This window comes from Schistocerca gregaria, chromosome 3 (assembly GCF_023897955.1).
Source record: "Schistocerca gregaria isolate iqSchGreg1 chromosome 3, iqSchGreg1.2, whole genome shotgun sequence".
NCBI classification, from domain to species: Eukaryota; Metazoa; Arthropoda; class Insecta; order Orthoptera; family Acrididae; genus Schistocerca; species Schistocerca gregaria.
The window spans coordinates 870,135,896-870,153,738 of NC_064922.1; the positions used below are offsets into that span (position 1 = coordinate 870,135,896).

Here is a 17,843-nt window from a genome sequence, read left to right on the forward strand (position 1 = left end):
AATTTAGGTAACATTCAAGAATAAAGCATCGTTACAAGGTGTACCTATGAATCAAATGAGTTACCACAGGCAGGTAATTTATGCACATTCATCTACATCTACATAGATACTACACCAGCCACTGTACGGTACATGTCGGAGGGTACCCTGTATAACTACTAGTTATTTCCTTTCTTGTTAAACTTGCAGATACAGCAAGGGAAAAATAACTGTGTATATGCCTCCGTATGAGCCCTAATTTCTCATATCTTATGTTCATAGTCCTAAATATATTAAAAACAAAGATTTCAAGACTTACCAAGTGGGAACGCGCCGGTAGACAGGCACAATAAAATAACACACAAACACACACACACAATTTCTAGCTTTTGCAACCAACAGTTGCTTCTTCAGGAAACAGGGAAGGAGAGGGAAAGACGAAAGGATGTGGGTTTTAAGGGAGAGGGTAAGGAGTCATTCCAATCCCGGGAGCGGAAAGACTTACCTTAAGGGGAAAAAAGGATAGGTATATACTCGCGCGCGCGCCCACACACACACACACATATCCATCCATACATATACAGACACAAGCAGACATATTTAAAGGCAAAGAGTTTGGGCAGAGATGTCAGTCGAGGCTGAAGTGCAGAGGCAAAGATGATGTTGAATGACAGGTGAGTTATGAGTGGCAGCAACTTGAAATTAGCGGAGATTGATTGGTGGATAAGGAGAAGAGAGGATATACTGAAGGGCAAGTTCCCATCTCCGGAGTTCGCATAGGTTGGTGTAGGTGGGAAGTATCCAGATAACCCGGACGGTGTAACACTGTACTAAGATGTGCTCGCCGTGCACCAAGGCATGTTTAGCCACCAAGGCATGTTTAGCACCTGTGGCTAAACATGCCTTGGTGCACGGCGAGCACATCTTTGTACAGTGTTACACCGTCCGGGTTATCTGGATACTTCCCACCAACACCAACCTATCCGAACTCCGGAGATGGGAACTTGCCCTTCAGTATATCCTCTCTTCTCGTTATCCACCAGGCCTCAATCTCCGCTAATTTCAAGTTGCCGCTACTCATACCTCACCTGTCATTCAACATCATCTTTGCCTCTGCACTTCCGCCTCGACTGACATCTCTGCCCAAACTCTTTGCCTTTAAATATGTCTGCTTGTGTCTGTATATATATATATATATATATATATATATATATATATATATATATATATATATATGTGTGTGTGTGTGTGTGTGTGTGCGTGCGTGTGTGTGTGCGCGCGCGCGCGCGCGAGTATATACCTATCCTTTTTTCCCCCTAAGGTAAGTCTTTCCGCTCCCGGGATTGGAATGACTCCGTACCCTCTCCCTTAAAACCCTTAAAATCCTTTCGTCTTTCCCTCTCCTTCCCTGTTTCCTGAAGAAGCAACCGTCGGTTGCGAAAGCTAGAAATTGTGTTTGTGTGTTATTTTATTGTGCCTGTCTACCGGCGCTTTCCCGCTTGGTAAGTCTTTGAATCCTTGTTTTTAATATATTTTTCCCATGTGGAAGTTTCTTTCTATTTTATTTACTTCGTTCATAGTCCTAATGCGCACAGTATGTTGACGACAGTAGAACTGTTTGGCAATCAGCTTTAAATGCCAGTTCTCTAAATTTTCTCAATAGTGTTACTCGAAAAGAACATTGCGGGATTCCGATTTGAGTTTCTGAAGCATCTCCATAACACTGGTAACAAATCTAGCAGCATGCATCTGAATTGCTTCAATGTCTTCCTTCAGTCCGACCCAGTACAGATACCAAACACTTGAGCAGTGCTAAGAACAGGTCACACCAGCATCCTATAAGCAGTCTCCTTTAAAGGTAAACCATTCTGTCCTAAAATTCTCCCAATAAACAGAAGTTGACCATTCACCTTCCTTACCTCAGTTCTCACATGCACGTTCCATCTCGTATTGCTTTGCAATGTTACACTCAGGTATTTAAACGACATAACAGTATCGGAACATTACAGGTGTGATCTTCCTACTTATCTGCATCAACTTCCATTTTTCCAAATTTAGGGCTAGCTGCCACTCATCACACCAACTGAAAATTTTGTCACATTTCTGTGAACTTCTTCCATATGCTTGTAACTTTGTTAACAGCCTGCACTGGGCCACAGTGTCAAATGCTTTCCAGAAATCTAGAAATATGGAATCTGCCTGTTGCCCTTCATCCATAGTTCACAGAATATCACGTAAGAAAAGGGCAAGCTGAGTTTCGCATGTAGGAGTTGTGATGCAATCTGCCAAGCACAGCTGTCATGCAAGAACTCCAATTGAACAGGCATTATGCTCCTTTGTCATCCTGTTTTCTTCCCAACCCCTACCCCTGTGTAAGGTAGGTGAGCTATCAAATGGTTTAGGAGGAGATGTGGTACATACATACATTTTTATTATAATATGTAAAGATACTTAAGCGGTTGTCAAGGCAGCAAAATATTTGCCAATGAGCAGGATAATTTTAACCATAAAAATAAGGCAACAGTCATGTGATCAGTCATTAAATCTTAACCAACTGTAACAAAGAAATTACAAAAGTCAACATTGAAGGAAACACTGCTGGAAGCCCGACTCAATTTACCAGAGTGCTTCGATGAATTCTGTATAAATGTAACAAAATCTTATTATGAAAAGGATAGATATAAAGATGACACACAGAATTGCAAACAGACATCGCCAGGCATCGTGCCTGTCTGCAATTCAATTTGTCATATTTAGAGTGAATAGCAATCTATCCTTTTCATATTATTGTTAATACTCTGACCTGGATTTTCCATTGTTTAACATAATCTTATGTCAGTGTAACACGTTACCATAACAAAGTAAATCTCTTTGGTCTTACTGAGAATTCTGAACACTACAAAATTTACTCAAGTTTCCATGGAGGGTGCAGAAAACGTAACCTTAGCATTAAAAAACAAAATTTTGGCTGGCTGGTATTAAATACCCACTGAAATTGTTAAAGAAAGACACTACATAATTGTACGCCCTCTAACTCGAGTAATTAATCAATATTTTGAAGATAGCTGATTTCCACAGATACTGCAGTTTACTGAATTTAAGACACTTTTCAAAAAGAGATCAAAAGGGGTCATAGAAAATTATCATTCTATGTCAATTCTCCCAGTGATATCTAAATCATTTGAGTAACAAGCTGTTACCCACATCCAAAATTTTATTGCAAAATATTCCATTATAGTAAACAATCAGTTTAATTTATTACACGGGAAAAACACCATAGATGCAATAAACAGTTTTGATGAGAAAATAAGCACTTTGTTAGACAAGAGCAATTAAGTAAATTGTCACTTATTAGTCTCATAACATACATAGGGACTTCAGAAAGTAAGTTACACATGTCATCCCTTTCTAAGACCACTGTGTTATAATAGCTGTGCATTGCAAGAAGAGAGAACATGTTTTGGATTTCCTGCAGAGTTCTATTGCCGTACAGAGAACAGGTTCAAAAAAGTGTGCGAGTGAAACAGCATATCAACTGGAAACTTACTGCACTGTTGAAGTACATGGAACAGTGTGATTCTTGTGAGCAAAAGTCTAAATCACACACAGAGTCACCATGAAACTCTGCCACTATGTGAACCAATAGTGAAATGATGCCAACAATTTGACTAAGGCTGCACACATGTGAGTGATGTTGACCAGCAAGGAAGGCCATCAACATTGACCACAGACAATAATGTCCAAGCAGTTGAGGAACTTATGCTTAGCAATTTATACATTCACACAGAGGCTCTTGAATGGCTCCATGACCAAGGAGCAGACTTTTATTATTGAGGAACTTAATGATTGGAAGAATGTTACTGCAATTATTTACGGAGTCCTTGTGATTGTGTTGAACAATAATGTAATGAATCTGTGTCACTTTGAAGTGTAGTGCAGCATGCAATAAAAGTTACTTGGCCTGCAACAATAATGTGAAACTTACTTTTTGATATCCCTTCATAAATAATTCTGGTATAGAACACATATCAAAAAATTTACAGTAATAAAACTTCACGATAAACATAGAGCAGCTAATGCAACTAGCAGTAGCTAATATCACAAAACTGTAGTATTATTAGTTACTGTTCCTTGAATTATCTACAAAGGACATCTAAAAATATTACTATAGTAGGTCAAGAAACTTTCATCGAATGCTGCATTACACTTTGTGTATTATTTCGGAAACTAAATATCCTGTTTCCCTACCTACACATTTACAGAACTGTAATATTCTTGCATACCAGACAAAAATTATTTGAGGGGAATCATTTTATTCAAACACACAACATGAGAAACAAAGAGAATTTCATGCTCCCCACACTCCAATTGAAGTTACACTGATGAGCCAAAATACTATGTCCACATGGTTAATAGCTTGTTTGTCCATCTTTAGAACGAAATACAGCACTGATTCTCTGTATAAGGGATCCGACAGTTTGTTGATAGGTTTGTGGAGGTATGTGGCATTAGATGTCTGTGCACGGGTAATGCAGTTTGTGTAAATAATAGGCCACTGATTTGTGTACACTGTGATCGCACCCGATAGCGACACAAAAGGATTCCATACAATTTATATCAGGCAAATTTGGTCATTCAAACATGAACAAGAGTTCACTACAATGCTTCTCAAACCACTGTAGCACGGTTCTGGTTCCAATACATGGACAAGTCTCCTACTGAAAGATGACATTGCTGTCAAGGAAGACACCAAGTGTGAAGGGATGCAAATGGTTCACAGCTGTCAGCGTGTCTTCAATTGCTACTAGAAGTCCCATGCCAGGTCTCATGCAAGTGCAGGAAAATGTCTCCCACAGTATAACACTGCTCTTGCCAGTCTACATTGGTGATGTGCTGCAGTTTTTGAGACACCATTCAATTCAATGACGGTGTTTGTGGAGACAACCACTGCAAAACTGTGATTCTCCCAAAGAGCCGAGATGTTTCCATTGATCGACAGCCGAATGCTGATGGTCCCATGCCCATTACAATGATAACTGACAATGTTATTGAGTCAACAGGTGAACATGTGGTCTGCTGCAGAGTCCCATATTCAACACTGTACGATGAACGATGTGCTCCAAAACACTTGTGTGTGCACCAGCATTGTGCTCTTTTGGCAGAGATGCCACATATCACCATTTATCTGACTTTACAGAGTAAACAAACCTCTGAACCCCACATCCTAGGAAGAGTAATTGATGTCCAACCACTTAGTGCCTAGTGGTAGTTTCACTATCCTGCTCATGACAGTAGCACGTGAACATTTGATAAGCTTTGCCATTTTTGAGATACTCGTTCACAGACTTTGTGTAATAATAATCTGCCCTTTGCCAAAATCACTTATCTTAATGGATTTCCTAATTTACAGACCATATCTCCACTAGGGTGATCCCTGTCCATGTCTGCTCCACATGTATACTTTTGTTACCACATTACATGTCCACAACACCACCAGGCAGCATCCATCATGGTGGGCAGTGGTCATAATGTTTTGGCTGATCAGTGTACATGCACAAATTACAGGCTATACCGAGATGAAAATATATAATAAATAAACAGGCAAAAACATATTTAATGTGAAGTCAGGCAATCTAAAATCAAGGCTGTCACAGATTTTTCAAGTCCTTCTACCAAATAGTAACATTTTGTGCCACAGAATCTGGAGCAGCCTTATTTTTAGGCTTTCTGGCATCGTATTAAGTATGTTTTTGCTGTTACTTTATTGCACATTTCCATCCCTATATATCATGGAATCTGTGCGTACACTCATAATTTCAATCGGTATGTCTGAAGCATAAAATTCTCTTTGTTTCTCAGGCTGTATGTGTGGTTAAAATGATTCTCCCCAAATAATTTTTGTCTGCTGTGAAATAATATTGTAATTTTGTGAATGCTTACATGGGGAAGAGCTAGGACTGGTAGTTTCTGAAGTAATGTGTGACAAGGTTCTTTTTATATACAGAACACATGTATCTGACAATTTTCTTCTGCTGTTTCAGCATTTGAGATACCTTATGTGAACTAATACAATATTCTGTGACCTTGAAAAGGCTTTTAATTCTGTAAACTGTGCATTGCTTGTTTACAAACTTGGCAAGTATGACATTAGGGCCAGTGCCAAGTATGGCATTACAGGCCATGCCCTAGAAGGGCTTAAATCTTACTTATGGAATGGAAAAGAAGGAGTTATCATTACTTTAAATGAGGCAAATTATTATTGTGACTGGCTCCATACTATGTCCAGTCCTATTCTAAGTGAATTATGTGCCATTAAATATCAGCTCCCCATCAATTCTGTTTGCAGATGATGCTTCTATATTAGTTGAAAATCAAGAATCAGAAAAAATTCCTGAAACACTGATCAATATCCTTAGTTTAGAAATTTGGTGTCAGCTAAATGAATTGAATATAACCATACCTAAGACTCACATAATGCAGTCCAAAACCAGTCAAAATATAAGTAGATTAAGATTATCACAGCAACAAAGGTAGAGAAAAAACTGATTCAATCACATTTTTATGACTGAATTTTAATAAAAATTTGACCTGGCAGGCACACATTGAGTACCTATACTCAAGTTGGTGAAAGAAAATGCCTGACACTACCAGGGGGCTTGGTGCAGCTGCTTCATGGGCTTACCTGAACCAGTCATGTATTGCGATATTGTATAAATCCCTATGTTAATGCTTCAGGGTTCCACTTGCAGCTATTTGCTCTTTCCAGTTGAAAACTGGCAACAGCACAGCCAGCTGTCAAGGATCTCCTTTCACCAACTATACCAAAGCTAATAAACTGGGGAACATTGCATTTGCAATGCAAATATTATCACTGTAACTGACATGGACACACAAAAGTAGCATATTGGGCATGGTATTGTTTTCTGGTGAAAACTCTGCTAACATAGTATGCATACTAGAGATACAGAAACAAATCATTTAGAATGTGTGCACTATACATTTGAAAGAACCATGTTGTTCATTGTTTTTAAGGGACAATCAAAAAGTTTCTGTTTGAGGGCGTTGCTGTGGCGTATATGCAGTGTAGCATGTCTTCTATGTGAATATATATGTGAGGGATAGTGTGGCATTCGTGTTTTTCCAACATCCAAGTGGTAAATGCAGAAACTATTACCAAATGCTCCAAACAGGATCAACAAGCTGTTATTCTTTTCTTGGCTGCTGAAGGACATATGCTGGTAGACACTGATAGGAGAATGAAGAATGTCTGTTGAGAACCACCACTGTGGAATGGTGCACCAAGTTCGGTGCTGTTTGTGATTTGCCACAAGATGCTGGTCAATCAGGAAAGCCAGTCTTCACTTGAACACCCGCCCTATGGCCCTGATCTCTTCCCACATGATTATCACACCTTGGTCCCTTAAAAAAGGACGACTCCTGTCAGACGAGGATATATAGCAGGCAGTTACAGACTTCTTCGAGAAGTAGGCCTCTACATTTTATCAAATGGGTATCTTCAACCTGGTGTGTCAATGGGATGATTGCCTGAATGTTCACAGTCATTTTCCCTGACTCACATACCAATTCTGGACTGTACAGCTTTCAAAAGGAAACTTTTTGACCGGTCCTTATAGAAACTTACAAATTTTAAGTCTCTCACGAGTATATATTTATGATATAATCATTTTTTTGTATACCAAACAGGACTCATTTCAGAAAAATTATTTTGTTTATAGACACAACACAAGCAACCAAGAAAATTTATGCTTCCCACCCACTGTCTCAAACTGTATGCCAAAGTTCCTCAATAAGTGGAAATGAAAATTTATAATTAATTAAAAGTGACATAGTTGATACAGATGATGGTAGGTCCACTAAAAACAATGCTATAACAGGTGCTATACTGAAATGATATTACTCAGTGGACATATTCATGCAAGATGGACTAGTGACTTGAGCTGAATACAACTTGTTAATATCCCACTAGGTAGATACAGCTGTTCATAAAAATATCATTTTATTGCTATATTATTATTTATTAATGTAAATGTTTTTGTATCTCTAAATTTTTGACGTCTCCTATACAAAGTCCTAGCAGAGAATAGGATCCCTCTGTTTGTTGTCTGCCTGACCTCATGTTTGACAACAAACTTCAGAGAGGAAGCTTCTATCTTAAACTTCAACATCTACATGGCAACACTGCAAATCACACTTAAGTGCTTGGCAGAGGGTTCATCAACCCACCTTCACAATAATTCACTATCATTCCACTTTCAAAAAGTGTATGGAAAAAATGAACACCTATATCTTTATGTGCAAGCTCTGATTTCCCTTTACTTTATTATAATTATCGTTTCTCCCTGTGTAGGTTGGCATTTTCAAAATACTTTTGTATTTCGAGGAGAAAGTTGGTGACTGAAATTTTGCGAGAAAGTCTCACCATAAAGAGAAACACTTATGTTTTAATGATGCACACACCAAACCCTGTATCATGTGCGTTACACACTCTCCCCTATTTCTAGATAATACAAAATATGCTGCCCTTCTTTGAACTTTCTCAGTGTGTTCTGCTAACCCTATCTTGGTAAGGATCCCATCCCATGTAGCACTACTCCAAAAGAGGACGGACAAGTGTAGTGTAGGGGCTCTCTTCAGCAGATCTGTTGATCTTCTAAGTTTTCTGCCAATAAAACGCAGTCTTTGATTAGACCCCCCCCCCACCCAAAAATAAATAAATAAATAAATAAAATAAAATATTCTATGTATTCTTTCAAATTAAAGTTTTTCATAAATGTAATTCCTAGGAATTTAGTTGAATATACGGACTTTTAATTTGATTGATTTATCATGTAACCGAAGTTTAATGGACTCCTTTTAGCATCTTGTGGATGATCTCATACTTTTCATTATTTAGGGATAATTACCAATTTTCGCACCATACATATGTCTTTTCTAAATCATTTCGCAATTTGCTTTGGTCTTCTGATGACTTAACTAGACTTGGGACGAACTAATAACAACATAAAAAAACATTCTCTCATAATGTTCTATGAAGGAGAACATTCAACAAAATAGATCAAGTAAGGCCAAACAGTAATAAAAGACAGTCAGTTCATAGAAAGTTATCTGGTACAGTGTGCTAACAATGAACTATCACTATACAGCTTAATACTACTTGTGCTTGGACCAGGCAGGGCATTTATAATAAATTCAAAACACTTTGTAACAAATTCATTTCCTACTGACAGCTAAATTTTACATAAATATATTCACACTTTTTTTTAATAAAAAGTAGTTATCTGCATATGAACCAGTAGAGGCCTATTTCAAATAGACTATTACTTGTCATGAAGCTTTATAATGAATGCTGTTAGTTGTTATACAGCTATCAGGAATTACCACTCTGTGAATACATATAACGGGAGTGCCTATTGAGGTGTGTTTCTAGTTTTCTTTGGAACTGATAGTGATTATTTATTTCACCTCATTCTAACAACAGGTGGGCACCTCTCAAGTTGGGATCTGAGTGACTGCTCCGCCCACCCCCCTTTCCAATTCCACCTTTTCTCAAACTATACCTTCCTCCTCCCTGATGTAGGAACTAGAATTGGATGTTCTGACAGTTGGGTATTGTTTTCCCTGCTTTTAAATGTGCCATCAGAGTACTTGTAATTTCATATCCTAAAAGCTTCTGAAAATCATCTGATTCGTGGTCGCACAAATGCTTATTAATGAAGTATAATAATATGGGGTTATCAGAATAAATTTGGTCTGGATTGAAGATTTCTTGTCAGAGAGGATGCAGCATGCCATCTGCTATGAAACATCACTGACAGATGTACCTGAAATTTCAGGTGTGCCCAAGGCAAGTGTGTTGGGAACCTTTCTGTCTATGATATATATCTTGAATACAGTAAACTAAGAATTTTTGCACCTGATAGAGCTATCTGTAATGACCTAGGCCACTATAAATATCCAATGAAAGCTTTTCAGAGTGGTGCAAGGATTGACGACTCATTTAAATGTTCAGAAAATTGCAATTTTGCATGTCACAAAATGGAAAAATGTAATAAGACATTATAAGATATGACTACAGTATCAGTGAGTGACACTTGGAATCAGACATCTCATACAAATTACCTTGATGAAACTATTTTATTGTGTCATGTATATAATGATGAAAGAAGGAAGTAGTCATAATATTGTTATACACTATAAATGGTCTTACTTTGTTGTAGACCCTTCTTTCCTCAGTAGCACCAAAAGTTTTTAGTCTCAAACTGAAAAACTGTCTGGTTATTTTAACTATGTTCAACAATTACGAACAAATACAATGGATCTTCAGATTCACCAGTATTTATTTTCCTCAACACGCTATCAAGCGATGGCCAGTCTCTAACAATTAACCTTAATTTCTGCCATATATCCAGCCATACACCAGCCACTTCTGCCTCTGGTGCAACACCTGCGAGCAGAGGGTAGTCTGCTCCAGTGTTCCAAGCGCACCTCCACCAGACAATATGCGGTTAGCATTGTAAGTACACCACATGTTTTGGAAACATTGCTGTCGACAGACAATAACACATATGTTGACATGCTGACCTCTATCAGAAGCCAACCTCATCCACATGCATCATGTGCACCAGTACGAGTGGAGCTGCAATCAGAGACCATGCTGCATCCACAAGTCACATGTTCTCCCAACAAAGTATGATATCCATCTGCCCACAGCCTACTTAAGCTGCAGCTCAATCACTATCAAGCAGCATACATTTATGCTCTGGGCTTCTTGCCAGCCATGAGCTTGGAACCTTTGCCTACTCTGGCACTGGCCTTCCCTGGACTCAGCATCTCAGTAGCCTTCTGTGGAAGATACGCAACAGCATCCACACCAGTATGCCAGCCATTGCTCTTGGATTCTTTGCCTCTTCTGATGCTGGCCATCTCCAGATTCAGTATTATTTATGTGAACTTGTGCATAGCACTTACCATCATGAACTATATCACAACAGAATACTGTTATGATGTACATCACTACAGAGAACTGAAGACTCTTGGCTTCACTATGTTCATACTAGAGGATCTATTTCAGTTGTATCTATTGGAAGCTACATAGTGTTTTATGCCATGTTAATAAAGTGTTGCTTATATGCTAACTGGAAACTTCACCATTCATTGTATGGAGCCTACCACTCAGGAGAATCACTTGTCAATGAGGATAAAATCTGCATGCTGCAGCAACAGGAACCACCTGAAGTTCTGGTCATTCCCAGCCACTTCCCCCACCAGCTCTGCCCGATGCTGCCCTGCCACATTGTGACTTCAGTGTGAACATGCAGCCATGGCCAGAATCCTCACTGGGATGGCACAGCCAAGGACACATCATTGGTGACAAGAATACAGCAGCATTCCAGCTGCACTGGACCTCAGCTGCCGCCCAGTCAGTATCATCCTCTGGCTGCAAGCCTGACATCGTTTCCACTGATACACATCTTTGCCATGAAAATGCAGCCACAGCCAGACTCCCTCACGGTGGTGGCATACAACATCAGTTGCCAACAAGGTTTACATCTACATTGCCCCCAGCCAAGTCTGACATTGCCCCTGCACTCCACTAATAAGATGCAGCCATGACCAACCTTCATCACACAGCACCATGATGCATCTGCTGCTCAGTCACCACCCAACCTGGGCTATGCATGATGCTGCTCACACAGCTCTGCAATTCTGCCACAAAGATGCAGCCATGGGTGGCCTTCCTTACACCGTTGGCATAATATATCTGATGTAGTCATGATGGCTACCAGAAAGGAACAGTGGTGACTGACACAGCTAATTTAAAAGATAATTCCAAAGGGAAAACTGCAACAATTAGAGAAGCATTGAATACTCAACAGCCTGAGCCACCAGTCTGTGTTCTGTCTGGCCTAATCAGGGTTCTTTTTTAATCGAAAAATGCGAGTACTCAATGTAAGGGAGACTACTTGTGGAACAACAGTTAATTTTATATGTGTATAAAATATAAATATTTTCCCCTCGTGATACTTAAACACCAGATTCAGTGCAATACTGGTAGCAACACCAATATCTAACATTGTACCATACCTCATAATGTTGGAACAAACGAATCAATACCAACAGTATCGCTGGTACTATTTGTTTATGTTTTTTGGCTTTTCTTCAACACAAGGACTAATGGAGAATAAAAAGCAAAGTATGGAAGTTGTGTAATGTTTGTCTGAGGAACTTGATTATAAAATCAAATGCAAATGTATGAGGTAAAGGACAATAATATCTTAACATACACAAAAATACAGGGATAAATGTATATTTCATGTTACACTTGTGGCATAATTACATGCAAATCTATTATTGAAGAGAAAAGTCATGTCTACTTGAACCATTATTTTTCTTCCTAAATATGTTAATTCCTATATGTGTTTGCTAGAAAATAGTCTTTCTGTTGGGTGAGTGTGGCTCTAGCTTGTGACAAAAGGTGTTAAAAACTGTCAACATTGCTATGTTGGGTAAATGAATTTTTGCCTCTTTATTAATCCAGACAATATGTACTTCATGTCCTCTCACTCTTCTAGAGGATTTTATTTTAAAGGGATCAGTGGGTTTGCTAAGTACAAATATGTATCTGATGAATCAACAGTCTCCTCACATTTTGCAGCTTTTCCATTGTCCAAAAATCAAATGTTTTTAAGATTATGAGTCCTTAAGTTACCCAGAACACAAAAGTTTCTTCAAAAATATAGTTTAATTAAGTTACTAATACTTTTTTTTCCTTGTTTAGTGCATGTACATATGAACATTCACTACTTTTTCAAGATAGTGGGATACATATTTAATACTACTGATAGGTGTTCGTATGTTGCTGAAATCTAATACATTCGTTAAAGACCATTAACTCTATGTAGGTTTTGCTATTGTTCTTAGTTTTCATGTATACTTCATAGATTCAAATTTTCAATTAACTAACAAAGAAAGATTATTGTTCCTCCCACACAACACTCTGTGACACTATGAGCTGTGAGTCCACTACGCAACTGTATTCAAAAACTGATTGATTGAACAGTATGTGGCTAGCTGGCAGATTGCTGTGTAGTGTTCAGGCCACGTAAGTGAGCATGCATTGGGCAGCATACCTGAGTTATTGCAGCAAGCTGTGAATGGATGTGGGTCCAGTCACAGCAGACTAGCAACTTGGAAAACTTCAAGATAATAGGAGTCAAGGAGCCATCATATGGTTAAGAATGTGAAGTAATACAGGCAAAATCGAACATGTTAAAACTGAAACTTAGTATATTCACTGAAAACACTAAAACTCCTTTCAGATATGTTACGGAAAATCCAAAGACACCACTGAACCCACATTAGTGAGCCGACCTCGCTAAAATTACTACTATGTTCCTAAAGTCATTATTAACACAGTTGTTAATATTTACGAGGGTAATCCCAAAAGTAAGGTCTCCTATTATTTTATAAGTACAGAACTCTGTGTGGCAGTTGGTCCCACTGTTATGAAGAGTGCTTCACGCACTGTGTGGAAACATGCGCACACCGCACTGAGGCGTTCAGTCTTAGTTTGGCAGCCGTTGAGAATAGAGCTCCCGTTGGATGTTACCAACAAGTGTGAACTGCACACAGTTATTCGGTTTTTTAAGGCAAAGGGCACTGCACCAACTAAAATCCACCGCCAATTGACAGAAGTGTATGGCGAGTCGCACATGGATGTCAAAAATGTTCGTAAGTGGTATAGAGAGTTTGCAGCTGGTCGGACCGAAATTCCTGACGAACAAAGGAGCGGGAGACCATCAATTTCTGAGGAGACAGTGTTGAAGGTTGAGCAAAGCATGCTTGAAGATCGGCGGATCACCCTGGATGATCCTGCACGTTGGTTCCTGAGGTTTCTCGAATCACCGCTCACAGAATTTTAACGGAAACATTGAACTACCGGAAGGTGTGCGCAAGATGGGTGCCACACATGCTGACTGAGGACCACATGTGGCAATGAGTTGATGCTTCCCGCGCATTTCTTCACCACCTTGCAGTCGAACAGGACAACTTTCTGGACTCAGTTTTCACGGGTGACGAAACCTGGGCTTACCACTTTACACCTGAGACCAAGCAACAATCACGCCAGTGGCGACATCATTCTTCGCCAAAGCTGCGGAAATTCAAACAAACACAGTCTGCTGGTAAAGTCATGACAACCGTTTTTTGGGATCGGAAAGGGGTATTGTTGGTTGACTTTATGCCCACTGGGACCACAATTAATGCTGACAGGTAATGTGAGACTCTGAAAAAATTCAAATGGGCAATTCAGAAGCGGAGAAGAGGAATGTTGAGCAAGGGTGTACACATTTTCCATGACAATGCTCACTTTGTTATATAAATACAAACATCATCATAAATAATTTACCGAATAATGCCAAAACAAAGATTTATTCACATGACACTAATAATTAGCATCAGTATAAGTAATTTATCCCATTATCCTAATGTTGTTTATTAAGAATTTTGGTAACATAATGTTTGTAATGTTGTAATTTGAACAACATACAACAGCAGCACCAAGCTGTATAAAGTTGTCCACATGACCAGGTTCCTTCAGCTTCATTTCTGGTATATGACATTTAAATAAAGCCAGTTATTTAGCAATGTGTAAAATTGTATAATACAATATCAGACTGCATATCACTGGAAAGCATATGTAACATATGTTTGAAATGTATAAATGTTGTAATACATGTAATCTTACAAACAGTGGTCAAGTTTTAAGTTAATACACTGAGTCAAACAGTGTCACATGACAAAGTTTTTAAATAGGCAGGTAGAGTGAGGTTCGTGATTGGTGAGGCTGATTTTTTTAAGGCTCGCATACCTAGAGACCTATAACTTGTAGGCATAGACCTGTAGTAGGCCTAACAGCAATTGACTCTCCAATTATGCTATTGTATAAAGAAGTATGTGAACTTGATAAACTTTAGAATTTTTATGAACTTTAAGTGATTTGTTGTATGGCGCCTTGCCTTTAGTTTCCATTCATTACTGTTAGCGGACACACCGCAACATCAGTCATTTTTATTTCTCTTTCTATATTGTGTTTATAGCAGCCTGTGTGAGGCCGCCATTTGAAAAAAAAAATCTGTATTTGATTTAAATAAACAGTCTGTAACAATCCCGCAATTTGGTCCACATTATTATCCAATGGGCTCATATTCTTAACATTTTTACTTTAATATTCTCAGTGTATTTATTAATTTGTTTGTTTAATTCATTGTTATTGCTACACTAAGGTAATGTGCCTCATGATGGATCCTTGCTTCTATAAGTGCTTGAAGTAACAGCACAGGACCGAAGCTCTTGTTTCGATGAGCCATATACAATAGCAAGGTTGCGAGCGTGCCCTCTGGTGGTTCGATGGCAATACATTGGTGACTAGTGATCAATTTCCCATCATTAAATTGCTACTGGCTCCCCAGTAGAGTTGCAGTTTCACACTTCTACACTCTACTGAAACAAAAGCATTGGTTATAGTAATATCGAAAAGTCTCTTTCCCTCCATTACCTACCCCTGCATCCAGAAAGCTATTGCACTTAATACTCAACATATTCCAACCATAAAAAGTTTTTACAATAAACTGAAATTTGCTCTTAGGTGATTCTCTCTCATAATCACCATCATTTGTTAGCACACTACAACCCTTCCATGACCTATGCAGCAATATTTATTCATTCTGTTATTGTAAATACCACTATTTATACTAAACAAATGTTCATTCCTCTCCGTGCCCCCCCCCCCCCCCCCCCCTGTTTCATGTGTTGATAAATTCCAATTATTTATATTATTACCGATTTCAGAAAAAATTAATGCTATTTTCATGTGTATCATTATTTACAATGTACTCTGGTCCTGAGAAAACTGAATAGCTATAACAAATGTATTTGTTCAGATGATCAGTGTAGGAAGTTTCCATTGGTCTCAATTCCGTTATTTTTATGGAGGAAGGAAAAATAACTTCACTGGAAAAATGTCAATATATGTATAATTAACTACCAACAACCAGTCTCAAGAAAGATGATACAATATTCCTTTAAAATATCACAACCTATTTTTCAAATACATTAACTGTCCTGTAAGGTCTACTGACATCCGTTTTCATTTGGAAGGCCCCCTGTCAGCTCTTCCTCCTAGTTTCTTCATTGTTTTCTATTTTATTTATTGCTGACTCAGTCGATCCATTTGCTCCTATTTTCCATGAGTAATTTAAAAATTTATGATAAAAAGGAAGGCGAAGATCTGCAAGCAGAAGTGCAGTAACAAACATTTTAGTTGAGGGAGGGGAAGGGGTGTGGTTCCGAATCCTAAACGTGAATTTACTGAGCTACTGACGTAGGCGTACATCTGAGTCCATTTTTAGCATATAACAGTTCTTCAGCGAGGAAAAATTTACAACTATTCACATGGACATATACATTTGTATCATAATTAACTGTCGAAACTTGATAATAATAAAAACATAACAGAATAGAAGCAGAAACATTCCAATAAACATGATTCAGCATACGAGCCGTTTGCAAGATATTGGATATGTGTGGTTACGAGTTGCCATTGATTTATAGTATGAAATATTGTCATCGTTGGTGCAAAAGTAAAATCTTTGATTAAGTCTTCATATAACTGAGCTTACGCTTCGCCCATGGCCTACCTAACAAAAAATACAATAGCGCTTTTTACATCAGCACGTTACATGGAGTCAAATTTAAATTCATTTATTATAGACGGAGAGTTCATCGAGGGATTTACGTTTCAAATATATCTGTATCAAATATTACAATATGGAATACTCTTAGTCGGTGGCAATTTTTTAACATGTTGGCAGTTGCCTGGCAGTTTGTTTGGAGATTCATGTTTATTGGAACATTTTTCCTCCGATTATGGTATACTTTCACTCCTGTCAATTTTATGTGTTAACTGTGACACACAGTGTACATATTTTTGTATCAGAAGTTCTGAATAATTATATTGTGGTATATTCTCAGCTCGTCAGTTTTCGCTATTAATTGTGCTATACCCTGCAGATACTTACCATATTTCTAAAACGCCAACGCCAAATTCAAATGCTGGAGCAGTTCGACGACTCGTAATAAACGAATGACTGAAGAAGGAAATCGGTTCTTTTAGTGGAAATTACAGCTTATGAGTTTTAAATGTGCGCGCCACTAGAAGACAACAGAGCGACTGCAACGCTCTTACTTATATCGATTTTAGGCGAATCCTAATTATCGGTAGAAACAGTAGGCTACTATTATACCTTACCAATGTCCAGCACTGAGGCAACCAGTAAACAAATTTATTACCAAGGAACTTACGTGCTGGCATCTCTGGTCTTCCGTGACCCCAACATTGTTAATAAGAAGCTTCTGTTTCGACGCTACAATTACCAGTCGGCAAAAATATGAATCAGGAGCGTCGGCGGAAATTTAACCAACAAGTGGCTGCAGGGTTGGTGGCGCAATACTTCAAAGTTGCCATCATATGGTGAGTTTGCATATGCGCCATGTCACAAGATTTAAATTTTATAGCTGACACAGATGACGTATTATATCGTTATGACAGGAATAAAATACAAGTACAAAAATGCTAATACCCAGAGAACTGATGGTTACTTCAAAGTTGCCATCATATGGTGAGTTTGCATATGCGCCATGTCACAGCATTTAAATTTTATAGGTGACACAGATGATTTATTATATCGTTATGACAGGAATTAAATACAAGTACAAAAATGCTAATACCCGGAGAACTGATGGTTCTGAATTAAATATATTTCGCGGAAAGATTACTTATATAC

At 38.4% G+C, this 17,843-nt stretch overlaps 1 protein-coding gene across 1 annotated transcript in view; it reads right to left on the reverse strand.

Moving 5' to 3' along the window:
- The window catches only part of LOC126354909 (uncharacterized), a 131,108-nt gene extending 113,771 nt beyond the window's left edge, over positions 1-17,337 (reverse strand). Inside the window, exon 1 of the mRNA XM_050004980.1 lies at positions 17,079-17,337. Within this exon, the coding sequence (XP_049860937.1) occupies positions 17,079-17,081 (3 nt within the window). The 5' untranslated portion in view covers positions 17,082-17,337. The remainder of the gene's footprint in view (positions 1-17,078) is intronic.
- Between the last annotated feature and the right edge of the window lie 506 nt (positions 17,338-17,843).